The sequence below is a fragment of the Ambystoma mexicanum genome, chromosome 10 (genome assembly GCF_040938575.1).
Source record: "Ambystoma mexicanum isolate Mex_15411 chromosome 10, UKY_AmexF1_1, whole genome shotgun sequence".
Lineage (NCBI taxonomy): Eukaryota > Metazoa > Chordata > Amphibia > Caudata > Ambystomatidae > Ambystoma > Ambystoma mexicanum.
This window is the reverse complement of record NC_090932.1, coordinates 928,862,058-928,878,104: the sequence shown is the minus strand read 5'-3', so window position 1 is coordinate 928,878,104 and position 16,047 is coordinate 928,862,058. Positions and strand designations below refer to the sequence as shown.

General features: G+C 47.2%; 1 protein-coding gene across 1 annotated transcript in view; it reads left to right on the top strand.

The window, feature by feature from the left end:
- The window catches only part of PIK3CA (phosphatidylinositol-4,5-bisphosphate 3-kinase catalytic subunit alpha), a 1,010,697-nt gene that overhangs the window by 176,945 nt on the left and 817,705 nt on the right, over window positions 1-16,047 (top strand). Inside the window, exon 3 of the mRNA XM_069618695.1 lies at window positions 6,832-7,082. Coding sequence (XP_069474796.1) covers window positions 6,832-7,082 — 251 coding nt within the window. The remainder of the gene's footprint in view (window positions 1-6,831; window positions 7,083-16,047) is intronic.

Genomic DNA, 16,047 nt, shown 5'->3' with positions numbered 1-16,047 from the left:
AGAGAAGTCTTAATGAATGTAGCACCTGGTCGACCAGCAACGGACCATGCTTTAGGCTTTCTTGATCGTTTGCAAACAAAGCAAACTAATATCACCTCTTTTGGCATGATCATGAGCACGACCCATGCTCGTGCAACATGTCTACAGACCTCTGAGAATTTGACACTCCATGGCGGCAGGCATAGGATCGCTGCGAATCAGGATAGCACTGTACCTGTATCTTTGATGAATACTCTACCATGCGATAATACAAAGCAAAATCTTGAGGAGATGTCGGATAGGCAGGTGATACAAACAGACATACCGGCCTTGGAGGCAGAATCCGCAGAACCTGTACAACCTGTAATTGAAATAGTTAAAGATGAGCCGATTTGTTGTGCCTCCTAAAATTTTAGGTTGGCTTGCAAAGAATTCATCTGATCACCTCAGAAGATTAAACCGATCTAGAGTATTGGCAATATTTCAAAAGATCTCATATTTGAGGTCTATTACAACTGATGCTATTGATGTTATTTCATTTGCAATTGTGGACAACCAACACATGGTTAGTTACTTCCACTCGCAAATAGTTGCAAATGTGGTCTGGGTACGGAGTGAGAATCTTATTCCTGGGCTATGAAATCATGGGATTCAAAAGCTGCGATGTGGCTAAATTATTCTTGGGTTTCAAAGCAACAGAAACCCTGAAAAAGGAAATTAAGGCAACCAGTGATCATGTTTCAAGGGTGCCTGGGGATGTGATGTCATTGATCGCAACCATCTTTTGGAAATGGGCAGGATTGGTCATGGGTACAACCCACCATCAAAACTTTTAAGACAACATACAACGCATGGGCTAACCCTGACAACATTAATGCCAAGCTGATTTCCTGGAATGTGTGTGGAGGCACAAAGTTATTTAAATCTATTGATAAACCTATTAATGAAGGACTGTTATGCATTTACATGTTCCAGGAAACCATGCTTACTACTCCTTTTTGTACTTCATGGTTTTCCTACTATCGCTAGCCCAGCAGTAAAAGCGGTACAGGGGCGACCTAGGGGAGGCCTGGCATTTGCCATGGATCGTAATCTTGTGATCGAATGGGAATTGATCTTTCAGAATGAATGGTTGCTGGTGATCGAGCTTCTTTTAGGCTCTGGACGACCACCTCTATTACTAGTTAATATGTATTGGAATCTGCTTAGACTCTCTTTCAAGACAATCCATGATTCCCTGGTTGACATCTTCCAAGCATGGTTTGAGGAAGGCTACGAGATCAGAATAATCTTAGGGGGGGGACTTTAATTCCTGTTGTGCTCAGGGTTCTCTTTGGAATGCTGTTAAAGCTACTCCCTCCTCTTTGCAGTGTAATGTAGAACGGGATATCTGTTGGGATCGCTTTCTTGGTGAAAGAGATGTGTGTCTCTTGGACTGCTGTCCTTCTACCAATAGTTTCTCATACATCTGGAATGAAGGAGATAAAATGTCCAGGATCGATTATTTCTACATCTCAAACGAGATCAGGCCTGAATGTGCTTACCTGAATCATATCAATCCTGATTTGGGTGACCGTTTACTCCGGTCTTTCTGTTTGACTCTTCCCTTCCCCATCTTCGACCATAGACCTGATTTAGTAGGCTTAACTGAGGCTGGGGGGCGGCGGGTCCTTAATTGGAAAAGAAAGACGGTGACAAAACTCAGCCAGCTATTGATCAATTCCTTGTTAAATTTGAGTCCTTACTCCTACCACTTGGCAGCGACCGGTGATTGTTCTAATCTGCTGTAGCCGTACCAAACTATCATGGCCTGTGTTAAGAGTTAGTCAAGAACAGTCCTCTGTTTCTGGGGTGACTACGAGATACCTTCCAGACAGCAGAATCTTGCAGTCCAAGAACCTTAAACAAAAGAAACCTGCTGTGCTAAAAAAGCAGTTCCCGAGTACTGTAGACTATTTGGTTGCTAAGAATAAAATCTACCTAACGCATACAAATTTTGTGAAATCTCTCAGGATTGAATCGTATTTACATATTCACCAGTCCACGCTTGACTAACTTTGTAAAGTCAGGGAAAACAAATTTTGGGCTACAGTTAATCGGACTCTAGGTCTTAAGGGCAAGGGCACAGATTCCCCTATAAAGGAAAAATCCTGGGTTGACGATTACCTTAAGATATATTCCCTGCCGGAAATGTATCAGGATTCCCAAGACCTTGATTTGGGCTCTGTTGGTATTGATTCTTACCCTTGGGACACAGATGACCTAATTTGGGCCACCGGTAGATTGAAGCCATCTCGCGCTCTGGGCCCCGACGGTATTCCACTGTTTGTCCTGAAAGAAGCTCCGCAGACCTGGGCAGAGATCCTGAAACCTATGTTCGATCAAATTTACCTGACCCACCTTATTCCTGGACTCAATCCATCATTATCCCCATTTTTAAAAGGGGCGATGCTCAGCATCCGATTAACTATAGACCGATCATGCTCATCGATGCCACTAGCAAAGTCTTCGCTATACTGCTCTTCAGGGACCTTAACCAGGTTTTTAAACAATATAAACTTGTGAGCAGGTTCCAGATAGGGTTTAGGAAGGATATGTGAACGCCACTATTATGGCCCACCTACAACACTATATCCATCATGGATAAGTAGCAGAAGTACATCTGGCTTCTCTAGATATGTTTAGCGCCTTCGACTGTGTTGTTGGATCTAGGTTGTGATCTGAACATCTTGACATGAATGTGCCTAGAAAGTTGGTACAGCTACTTGCTATTCTCCACTCAAACACAACACTGTGAATACGCTTGACTAATGAGGGGTCTTTGTCGAGAGTGGTAAAATCTCATGTAGGCCTGAAACAGGGATGCACTTTGGCCCCGATACTTTTCAGTTTGTATGTTAGAGAGGTTGAGGGTCTGTGGCAGGGGCCCTCTATCCCCTCTATCTCATCAGCAAGGTTGGGCAGCATTAGGTTAGACAGTTTAGCCTTTGCCGATGATTTCATATTCTTTGATAGAACATCTAGGGGCGTACAATGCAAGATGACATTTTTTTTCTAACAATCTTTCACCCAACACCTCTAAATCGAAGGTGATTCAAAGGGCACCAAACTGAAAGCTAGGCACTCGGCCATGGGACCTGAAAGAGTAGAGTAGGTGCTCTGTGAAATATTTGGGTTACAACCTCACCAACAAGGCTACTATGGAAGCGTGGAAAACCAATATCTACGTGAAGGTGAGAAAGCTGGCCCCCCCAAACGAAATGTCTGTTGTCTAGACTGTGCACATTTTCTATTCTACCTACATGTCGTTTCTATCTAGCCAAGATAGAACCTGTGATCCTCTATGGCCTAGATATGGGTCTCCACAATCTGGGCAACTGTCACAACCCACCTCTTAAAACCCGCCGGACAGGCCCATAGACCAGGAGGGGTCTCGGTTCGGGGCCCCCAACAAACTAAGACATCCTTTGCTCAGTCCCTCTTGGGGCAAAGGCGACAGGCCATACTTAATGAAGACTTGTGTTTGGGAACTACTTTATTCAATGCCAGTCAACATGGAGGCACCCACATAGCTTGGTTGTTTGTATCCAAGCTATGCGGTATAGTGTTTTGGGTGTGGTAGCCTAGGGACTACTTTACCTGGACTATTTTCTTGATGCTATTTAAACCACGCCCGATTTGGAGAACACGCTTCGCGTTACTTTGCAATCCTGCAACCTGACGCTCATCGTGTCCAGCAGCATCTGCGAACCTCGGAAGAACCGCACCTGAGAAAACAAAGGAACATTGTTAATAGCAGCAGCTTACCTGTGATTCCACCGCTAGCTGCCCTCTGCTCCTGCAAACAGCATCCAAAGAACAGCGAGCCTCCCGGATCGTCGGACCTGCAAAAGGAGAGAAACAAGACATTAGACTTTCTCAATTGTACCGGCAGCTTACCTCTCGAGTTGCCCATCGGCCAGCATCGCCTTGGAACTTCTTGCTCTGGTGAGCACCGCAACCTACGGGAACAAAGGACAAACAGGTTAGCAAAGGCAAGGCATTTTAGTGCTGCGCATAGCGCCTACTTACCGCATCAAGGCGCTCTCACCATGATCACCTGCCGGTGATTCCGAATTCAACCAACGTCCCACCGCGAACTTCCACGCATCTAAGGAGAGGGAAAAGACATTGTTAGAAAAGGCAAGGCATTTTAGTGCTGCGCATAGCGCCTACTTACCGCATCAAGGCGCTCTCACCATGATCACCTGCCGGTGATTCCGAATTCAACCAACGTCCCACCGCGAACTTCCACGCATCTAAGGAGAGGGAAAAGACATTGTTAGAAAAGGCAAGGCGTCTTAGCGCTGTGCATTGCGCCTACTTACTGCATCAAGGTGCTCTCGAAACACCATCACCTACCGGAGCTTCCGAATTCAGTCAACGTTCCACCGCAAACTTCTGCGCACCTAAGGAGAGAGAAAAGACATTAGTGCATTCAAGAAAGGCTTACAGTATAACATTAATAAGACCTACCTGAAGGACTCGAAGGGGGGCATCAGTGAAGTAACTAGATCGCTCTTGCTCACAAGGACAACGCGCCCCTGCCCAGAAGGCAGGACGGAGAGCATGCCAAAACTCATAACAAGGTGAGGAAAGGTCCGGGGAGGGGCTGCGGGCATACCGGGGGGTTGGGAGGCTCCTTCCCCAGTTGCCCAGTCTTGAACATTGGCCACCTGTTTTCAGGCAGAACTTCCCCGCTGAAAATACTAGGAAGCGTCTGAGAAGGGCACCAGAGTCCCCGCAGCTGGGTGGCGTCCCCATGGATACCAGGTGAGCGTAACAGCGACCTGCTTAATATCGTACAAGGCAAGTTGTGGAAGGAGGTTCTGGGCCTCTTTTGCTATACCTAACTTAGTCATTCAACACAAACTATGCTTATCCTCTTTGAAGGCCCGTTGTATGTGGGAAACAACTAACGATATACAGGAAAATCCTTTACCCTCACAAGAATTCTCTCTACGAGGATATAAACTAAGTCATGAAAGAGGAATCTGTTATCTCACTAAATTCCTTCAGAGTGAGGATGCAGAATACACTGGGCTCTATTGGGGTGTCCAAGTTAGACCTGACACAGCGACTGGGGCTGTTAAAATGGGGTTGTCAAATGGACCACGTTCTGCTACTGGGCCCTTAGAGTGGGGGACAACCATTCATCAATGTTCTCATGACTTTTATTTCACAATTGGCATCATCCAGTCTTCAGATAGACTCCTGCTAAACTTTATTTTCTTCCCACCTAGAAGGCTTGTTCATCCGCAGTGTCCTTGTAGTTTCTTTTAGCTCTCTCTCCTTCCATTTGAGCCATTGAGTGATACAAATATTAAAATGGTGATGTGGAAGATCACGTCCCTGGTAACAATCTCCTCAACAAGGTGGATGGGAGAATTGCAGGTGCTCTTGGTGGGTGGGAGACATTCATAGTTTTCCACATATATAAGGTAGTTTTACGACTATTTTTGTCTCCAAAATGGGGTCAGAGTTTCATATGAACCAGGAGATCTCTACCTAATTTCTTCCCGAAACCTTCCTCTGGGGCAGAGAGGGTTCTTCATTGCTTGACTGTTCAGAGGACCCACACAATTATTTTAGACCAGATGAAGTATCCATAGCATCCTACAGGCTTTTGTCACTTTTGGAGGCACTAACAAGGGTAGTCTGGCCTCCAGAGTTCTATTACTTGATGGTTATTCCTTGAATACGTGAAAGGTACTATTTTTTTTTTTATGTCTGCTCCTAATGAGCTTAATGCCTATGCGGTTTGTGCAAAAGTAGCATCAATGACTTTCCAGCAGCATATGCGTTGGGACATGATTGCTAATGTGGACACTTCGGCTTCTGCGTAGGCTTTCTGCAAAAATTAGTTTGGGTGGGAGTTTGAGAGCTGATGCCCATTTCGGACAGACTGTCCTACTTTATTTGGCTAAGTTAGTTGGATGTGTGTCCACCCTTCTGGATTCAATGCTTGTGAACCTCCCACAACTATGGATAAAAGAGGACATGGACATAGGAGTAATAAAGTTGCCCACCATAGTGACTACTATACTCCTAGACCATAGTACCCTTTTCTGCATAAGCTTGTCTTCCTTCCCCCTCTAAACTTAGCCATCACTTGGGTACAATGTAGGCAAATGGAAAGGACTGAGATGCAAAGGCTGGGGTGCACCTGTTGGGGGGTGGGAGGGGTTGCATTAGCTGTGCACTTGTTCACAAAATTAATGGAAGGATTAATCTATTTTGGTACTATAAAGAAAACTTGCTGGTCCGGTCACTGGAGGACAGAATGCCTCAGGCCTATAGTGGAAAGGTGACTATGGACTAGGAGTACGAGTCACTACAGTGAGTAACTTTATTTTTTAACAATGATTATGCTTGTAATCTGAGAATTATTTTGCACTGCACTTCTGTTTGTGAACAGAGACTTGCCTTTCTTAAATGCAGTCACTTATATTTCTAAATAACAGGCAACCGTCTATATGATGTAGGTCTGGTTTCTTATTGTGTAGTTCAAGTCGTAGAGAAACCAATATTGAACACTGACATACCCTTGCATGTGTTTCATCTGGTCCCAGCCAAATACTTAAAATAAAGCATAGGGCCAATGAAAATTGACTTTTTATACAAAGGGATGTGCAAATATGTGAAGAAAGCAGCTATCTTGTTCATGCCTAATTTGCCTCTGTTTTCTGCACCCCATCAAATGGGGGTCACAGTGCTCAGAAAGGTTAAGATTGCCATTTACTATTCCATCCACAGTTAGACTGCAGCTGAATGTGTATTCGAGTCAACCTAACTGACTTGTTGTTATTGCAGGGCAAATAATAGTGGTCATCTGGGTCATAGTGTCCCCAAACAACGACAAGCAGAAGTACACTCTGAAGATCAACCATGACTGTGTGCCTGAACATGTTATTGCTGAAGCAATTCGGAAGAAAACGAGGAGTATGTTGTTATCACCTGAACAACTTAAACTGTGTGTCACAGAGTACCAGGGAAAGTACATTTTAAAAGTGTGTGGATGTGATGAATACTTGCTGGAAAAATTCCCTCTGAGTCAGTACAAAGTAAGTATTCATGGTTTTGTGTAATCCGTGAATGCCCTTGATGAAACTTTGTCATTATAACAGAATGAAAATGTGTCGCTTAGCTAGTTATGTTTTGTTAGTATTACTCAAAGCATGTTTTTTGTTTTATTTTTTGCAAAACAGATTTGCAAATGAAATTTAGATTTGAATGCAATATTCCTTTACATGGAACACGTACAGCACTCCTAGCTGTTCTGGGTTCTTAAGCCAAGATGCTTAATAAATGTACAATGTTGCATTATAGTTGTGCAGTGCAACATAGCACAGCCCACGATGCTCCTGGTATTGGGTTTGGGGACGTAATGGGGGAATCTACCTATGCTTGCTTTGTGTATCACATGAATTTGTTCTTTTTTGTTTCATCTTTTTTCAAGGTTTTTATTGGCATCTTAAAACGCTATGGCGTTGGTATGTTTATACATCTGTATGAGCATCCTTATCCCACACGTCACCTGTGATCCAACACTGGGGGAAAAGGGGCCTGGAAATGTTGTAGGAGGCTGTTTTACTGTGGTACAAATAGCTGGCCATTCATGTACATACCAGCTGGTCATTGGCGTCCCTTCCAGCATAACAAATGCTTGAACAATTACTTTTGTGATATTCTCCATTTGTTTCCAGTTAATTGGATATGGGTGTATCAACATATTGTGAAAAGTTGTACACCTTGATAGAATGCATTAACATCAGGGTAGGTCACTCCCACTTCTCCAGCATTGGATCTTTCATGGATTCACATGCTTAGAATATTCCCCGTCGTCAGACTGGGACCCCTCGGTACACCTATATATAGCCTTTTCCTATAGGAAAACTTCCGACACTTTTGTGTCCTATCTACGTCCTTTTAGGACCGGCCTACGCATGCTCCGTAGGCCGTCACAGTATAAGAGGCCCGCCCCCGCGGCTCCCCTTCAGATTTCAACCGTCTCCAAAGTAGTGGGATCTCCTCGCGTCGTCTTACTATTTTGTACAAGGTTGTGTACTTGGAGTTGGAGTTAGGTGAATTTTTCCTCCATGTCAGGAAAAGCGCTGTTCCGTCCGTGCGCGACGTGCAGCTTGAAAAAAGTTTACGAGGGGGACGGACATATTGATTGTATATACTGTCTCCACCCTCATCATTCGGCTGATAACTGTGACATATGCAAAGGGTTTTCTCAAAAGACCCCCAAAGACCGAAATCGACGGCTGGTGGCATGGTTGAATGATGGAGCGGGGGCATACCCCCCTTCGGAGGTAGGAATAGCTGGCCCGGCAGACCTCGGACTATGAGTGGTTGACAAGTCGTCGACGAGGGGATCCGGAATTCCGGTGTCTGCCCCTCTTCTCAATCCTCAATCTGTTTTGTCGTTGGTGATTCTGTCCACGCTTCAGTCTTTAGTACAGTCGTTGGACCAGAGACTACCTCAGGTAAACCTGCCACAGTCACCCGTCGACGAGCCGGGCCCGTCCCGTCCACCGACTCACTTACGCACGCCAGTCTCAGCACCAAAGGCACCCGAAGAGGAAGGTGAGCTGCCAGATTCGGAGTCTGACAGGGAAGCCATGTCGGATATCTCATCATCCCCCTCCAGGGATCCAACCTGGGAGTCAGAGGTGGAGTTAGAAACCCCAAGAAGCCCGGCTCACCCATCCCCCCCGGACGATATTGCATCATTCCATTCTATGATGGAGAAGGCGTGTAAGGAATTTGGTTTGTCCCAGGAAGAACAGAAAAAGGCTTTTGTTCAACCACATGGGTAAGTGAAGGAGGTCAGTGTTCTCAATACCCATACTAGATCACGTGTGGAAGTAGGGTTTGCAGACAATGCGTCACCCCTTTTTGGAGCCGGCGGTAAAACGACGCCTTGAGAAAAAGTTTAAGGCTCCAGAGTCTACCCCCAAGTGCCTATCCTCCCAATCAACGCCTGAATCGGTGGTGTCGGCGGCAGCGGCGAGAAAAGCGAAGGCCCAGCACAAGTGCACGACTCCTCCTGAAAACGAGGCAAGACGTCAGGATGCCTTCGGCAAAAAAGTGCTATCCGTGGGAGCAACTACAGTAAAGGCCGCAAACTCTCTGGCTATTGTAGCCAGATACGACAGAGAAATGTGGCACAGGCTGGCTCCGTTGCTGGATCATCTCCCGGAAGAGCATAGGAAGGCAGCGATGTTACTTGTCCGAGAGGGTGAGGAAGCCTCCAATCATGCAATAAACATTGCGGTTGACCTCGCTGAATCGGGCTTCAAGCAATTCAATAATGGGGTCGTGTTACGACGACAGTCATGCCTTAAGTGTACCTACTTCAGGCCAGAGGTACAATACAAAGTATTAGATATGCCCTTTGAGGGAGACCTTCTATTCGGAGAGAAAGTAGATGAGGCCCTAAAGGGAACGAAAGAGGACTCCGACATGGCACGTTCATTGGGTGCCCTCCAGAGTGGCCGAAGCTACAAGTCTTTTCGTCCCTTTAGAGGGGCTTCAGGTAATTCCAGATTCTCTGCGTCAGGAGACAGATCCTTTGGTAGGTCGGCTTAACCCTCCCAGGGATACAGGCGTGCTTCCCAAACTGCAAACCGACGCCGGAACTTCCAGACTTCCAGGAAGAGACCATCCTATCCGTCGTCGTTGAGAGACAAGCAAAATAAGGATCAGCAATGACGAGCAATGCACCGTTCTGGGGGGAAGAGTATCAGCCTATGTCGACGAATGGGAACGAATAACGACAGATCAATGGCTGCTGGACAAAATAAGGAGCGGTCATTCTCTACAATTCAAGCACAGCCCTCCGCACATTCCACCTGCGTTCACTGCTCATTCCCATTGAGGGTACTGCAACAAGAGGTAACACTCATGTTAGCAAAGGGCGTGATAGAATTAGTTCCAACATCACAGAAAGGTCAAGGAGTCTACTCAAGATACTTCGTCGTAAAAAAGCCGAACGGAAAATGGCGTCCCATTCTAGACTTACGCGATCTCAACAAGTCTTTAAAGAGCCTAAAATTCAAAATGCTCACGCTGCAAGAAGTGATCAGAGCCGTTCAAGAAGGGGATTTTCTAGCGTCCCTGGATTTGCAGGACGCTTACTTCCATATTCCAATGTGTCGGAAACACAGGAAATTCCTGAGGTTTGTGATAGGGCGGACTCACCACCAGTTCACGGTTCTTCCCTTTGGGCTCAAGACCTCCCCCAGAACGCTCACGAAATGCCTGGCCCCAGTAGCGGCCTGGCTAAGGAAGCAAGGCCACCATGTATACCCATACCTTGACGACTGGCTGGTAAGGGGATCCTCCCCAGCGTCGACCAACACAAGTTTGCAAGCCACCATGCAACTTCTACAACAGCTGGCCATCGAGAGCGTTGGTGTTCCTGGGGGCACAGTTCGAGACCCAGTCAGGGTTAGTGAAGCCTTCCCTCGACAGAACCTCAAAACTCAATCAACTGGCGAGCCGACTACGGGGAAACACCAAGCTCTCAGTGAGGAAATACGGTTCGGTCCTAGGGGCCATGGCATCCTGCATCCATCTGGTGGCAAACTGTTGCCTATTCATGAGGCCAGTTCAGGAGTTCCTCGCGGAACGGTGGACACAGGCCCAAGGATCGTGGTCAGACAAGATAATCATCGACGACGACAAACTGCTTCGGACCCTTCAGTGGTGGCAGAGTTTCCACAATCTGAACAACGGTGTACCCCTACAGGAACCGGAGTTCCAGCGAACCATAGTCACAGATGCGTCCCTAACTGGATGGGGAGCTCTCATGGGCACTCTTCAAACGTAAGGTCGTTGGTCTCAAACGGAGTCACTCCTACACATCAACGTGTTAGCGCTCAGAGCAGTGCGATGGGCTTTGAAGGCATTCCTACCACACATCAAGGAATCAAGAGTACGAGTGCTGACGGACAGTACGACGGCCATGTTTTTATTTGAGAAAACGAGGAGGGACGCGATCCAGGACTCTTTCCACAGAGGCCCAGAAAGTATGGCTTTGGGCATTAAAGCACAAGATTTCCATCGTGACTCACCATCTCCCGGGAGTGAGGAATTCGCAAGCAGATTCCCTCAGCAGAAGGATGGCCCAGATACACGAATGGGAAATGGACACAGTTCAGCTGTCGCAAGTTTTCGAGAAATGGAGTCACCCCCCACTGGACGTTTTCGCAACGAAGGAAAACAAAAAATGGGAACAATTCGCAAGCAGATGGCCTCAGGAGGGTTCCATGGGGGAGGCGTTCTCCTTCCCATGGACGGACAAGTTCCTTTATGCTTTTCCTCCGTTTCCCCTCATACGGAGGACAGTGCAGTGGATACGCAGGTACAGTTGCCGGGTAATTCTAATGGCACCGTACTGGCCGCGGCAACCGGGGTTTTCCGACCTGCTTCACCTGTCGCTGGAACATCCAATAGGGTTTACGAGATTCCCGAACCTACTGTCCCGGGACAAAGGTACGGTGTGGCATCACGACCCGGACAGTCTCAACCTCCCAGCCTGGCTCCTGACTTTTCGGAGTTCGGTACCTTAGACGTTTCGGAGGATTGTCAGAAAATTCTGCAAGCGGCTCGGGCCCCTTCTACCAACAAATCATACACCTATAAGTGGCGAAGGTTCTGTGAATGGTGTTGAGGACAACAAGGTCTACATCCGTTGAAGGTGACTCCGGAGCAAGTTCTACCTTACCTGCTTCACTTGGCAGAGGGGGGTTTATCTTTCACATCGATAAAGGTGCACCCGGCGGCCATCTCTAGGTTCACGAGGAAGAGACAGTCGTCTCCTCTATTCAGCGATAGACTTGTGAAACACTTCATGAGGGGCTTATTTCGAACTTTTCCCCCAGTAAAACGTTTCCCACCAACATGGAGTGTCAACATAGTGTTGGCAGGCTTAATGAAACCACCCTTTGAGCCTATGGCCACGTCGGACATGAAATTCATATCGTGGAAGTTGGCATTCTTAATTGCTATCATATCAGCTAGGAGAATCTTGGAACTGCAAGCGTTGGTCGTAGACCCTTCATACATAAGATTCTTTAAAGACAAGGTGGTTCTGGCAACTAATCCTACGTTCATCCTGAAAGTTCCTACAGTGTATCACAAACACTCGTCCATTGTTCTCCCTACTTTCTTCGCGACCCCATCATCGGCAGCAGAAAAAGCTCTTCATACCTTGGACGTTAAGAGGGCCCTAAAATTTTACCTACATCGTACACACGAACTCAGGTCTACTCGACAACTGTTCATCGCGAATGGTCCGTCGACGAGAGGAAAGGCAATTTATAAGCAAGGGTTGGCTCGATGGGTCTCGTCGACGATTGCGTTTTGCCACTCCAAGGCCGGAAGGCCTCTGCAAGGGCATCCTAGAGCCCATTCTACAAGATAAACGTCCTTCTCAGCAGCATTATGGGCAGGAATTCCGCTAACGGACATATGCCATGCTGCGGCATGGTCAGTGCCCCACACGTTTACCCGCCACTACTGCCTTGCCAGGCAGCATGCGGACGAGGTGCAGATGGGAAGAGCAGTCCTGCGCCATCTGTTTCAATAAGGTAAGCTCCACACTGTGGAGAGTTTTTTCTACCTGTTGGTGACCGTATGCTTTATGGAGGTAGTTATATGGGTAAACTTATTTCTGGTGTACCTATGCATTGTGGTGAGGGTATATTACATTACATTCTCACCGCCGTCTTCAGGTTTTACTGCTAAACAATCTATTCTAAGCATGTGAATCCATGAAAGATCCAATGCTGGAGAAGGGAATAGTTTCTTACCTGTAACTCCATTTCTCCAGCATTGGTATCTTTCATGGATTCACATGCGCTCGCCAGCCTCCCCGGAATGCAATGTATATGCTTGATAGGTTTGACCCTTCCTACTTTGGAGGGGCCGAAATCTGAAGGGAGCCGCGGGGGCGGGCCTCTTATACTGTGACGGCCTACGGAGCATGCGTAGGCGGGTCCTAAAAGGACGTCGATAGGACACAAAAGTGTCGGAAGTTTTCCTATAGGAAAAGGCTATATATGTGTACCGAGGGGTCCCAGTCTGACGACGGGGAATATTCTAAGCATGTGAATCCATGAAAGATACCAATGCTGGAGAAATGGAGTTACAGGTAAGAAACTATTCCCTTCTTCCTGGGGACATCACAACATCACAATCACTGTAAAACCTGCATGCCCTGTGAAATGGAAGGGCATTATCTGCAGTATCAGTGGATAGTTGGCTTTGTAAAGTGTTGGGTGGTCCATAGCTAGACATTCCCGTTAAAAGGGAGTCCACTCACAAAGATGCTTCCAGTCACTGTATTCTAACGTTCACTTTGCTCCTTAAAGTATATTGAGATTTCCTTTAAAACTCAATGCTCTCTGCAAGATACCTTACCAATTGAATAGTCCGGCATCGGATGCCCTGCACCTGCAGTTCAATCGCACGTTCAAAGAGTATTGGCCAAAGGTGGCTTTTCTTCCTATGTCCCATAGACAAAAAGATATATATTTTTTTTAAACTTATTTTTGGTGGCAGAGGTTTACAACAAATAAGCATATTAAAGTGAACAGTGCAACAATATATATACATGAACAGTATTGCAGTAACCGCAAAGGCACGGCACTTCGTGGCTTAATAAAGCACAGTGTTCCATGGCGATCAGGTATTTCCCAATGGGGCCGGAGATGAGCCACTCTCAGATGTCACCGCCTCTTTATTGTTGAGGTAGCTGTTAAATGCCGTCCATATGTTCTTGGGGCGGGAGTTAGCAGGGAGCACAGTGATGCATTCTTCAGTTACGAGACCATGTCAGCAAGTTTAGCCACTTCTGGGAAGTCGGGGGCAGGGAGCTCTTCCAGCTTTGAAGTATACATTTTTTGGCCACTATGCAGCTTATGTTGAGTACTTTAGCCATGCGTTTAACATCATCTTTTTTCCACACTCCAAAAAAATATCCCCAGTGGGTCAGGGTCGATTGCAGTGTCAATTACCTCGGCAAGTGTTTCTAGGATACTTCCCCCAAAAATATCCTAATTCTCTACAAGACCAAAACCTATGCAAATGATCAGGTTTCTCCGCCTTGCAGCGGGGACAGGAGTGTGTGGTAGAGTGGGAAAACTTAGAACTCCTGAGAGGGGTAGTAAAGCCTGTTTAGTAGTTTGTACTGCGTGGCTTGGTAGTGGAATTTGAGGGAGACCTTTTTGGTATGCAGACACATTTCCCCCCCCCCCCCAGTTGGTCAGGGATCTCAAGGCCCAGTTCCTTCGCCCATTTTCACGTGCCCTGGACACCTGGGTTGTGGCGCCCTCTTGTAGAATCTTATTTAGAGAGGAAACTATTCCATGGGCACCACCCGAGTTGGCAATATATGCTATTGCAGGAGTGTCGGGGAGTTCTAAAGGAAAAGTGGGCCATGTGGTACGGAATGCTGCTCGAAGCTTGTAGTATTACAAGGTCTCTAGCACGGACACGGTGTGGCCTGGCTTCCATGTTTGTGGGTCGGTAAACCTGCCATCAGGGTAGAAGTCTGTCAGTGCCTGTCAGTGCCTGGTAGTCTAGTGTCCCCCAATGTCGAGCCAGAGCAGTGTCGTGTGTAGGCTCCAGCCCGGGAAAGGCCCACACAGAGCCATTTATAGTATGGGGGGATTCCACTTTTGGGTATAGCAGTTGAATCCGAGCGCGTATGGTGGTTCCAATTGGATCGATGGGGGAGTCGGGTGCGTTGGTTTGGTGCATAATGAGGGTCATTATGTTGATACCAGCTGCTGCAAGGATCTCCAGCTTTACGTGCGGGCGGGTCGGGGAGCCGGGGTACCAGTGAGTGGTATACTGGGCCTGTGCCGCACTCAAGTAGGATCTCGGGTCTGGGACAGTAAAGCCCCCCCCTTTCACGTATTGGAGCGTCATATCGGCCCAATTCTTGCGGACCGCACCGGAGTGCCACAAAAACTGTGCGCATGATTTATGTAGGCACATGAAGTATTTCCCCCCGGGCCATATGGGTATGTTACTGAAAATATATAACAGTTTGGGAAGTAGGACCATCTTGATGAGAGAGTCTCCCGGCAAATGACAGTGGGAGAGGACGCCATCGCACCATTTTCAATTCGGCCATCTGTGCTACAGCCAAATAGTTGTCTGTGTGTGTCTGTGAGCAAGGCGGTCCTGTTCAACGACACCTGGACTCCCAGATATCTGATTCTGCCAGGAGACCAGCGTAGGGGGTATTCGGTGACAGGTCCTTGAGTAGAGCTAGTTTGCGGGAGGACCTCGGATTTAGAATAATTCATTGTGAATCCCAAGAGGGTGCCTATGCATGTGATGTCACGTAGTATGGGGTCAAGACGGGTGTCCGGGTCTCTAATGTATAGGAGTACATCATCTGCATAAAGGGATATGATTTCCGGGGTGTCTTTCAGCCTTATCCCCTTTTGGAAATGGCATGCTCTGATGTAACCCGCCATACGTTCTATATCTAGAGCAAAGAGGATCGGGGAGATCGGGCAACCCTGTCGGGTTCCTCTGAAGAGTGTGAACAGAGTGGATGTCAGAGAGTTAACCTGAACCCTAGCCACTGAGGAGGTGTATAATAGTTTAATGTAACCAATCATGTTGGGGCCAATACCCATAGTCTCCAGCACCAGTCACATATACTTCCATGACACCATATCGAACGCTTTCTGAGCATCGAGCGCGACCGCAACTGCGTGCACATCCTGGTCTATCCGGGCCATCACATTGAATAGCCGCCTGATGCTATGAGACGTAGACCTCCCCGGTACCAAGCCTGCTTGATCTTCGTAGACCAGGTGTGTCATGATCGGGAGAAAATGGTTCTCTATCACCTTGGCGAAGATCTTGGTGTCTAAGTTCATGAGGGAGAGGGGCCTATATGATCCACACTCATAGCCATTTTGCCAGGCTTGAGCAACACCGTAATAACGGCTTCACGCAGGGATGGGGGGAGGACAGTAATGCGAGCGATTCATC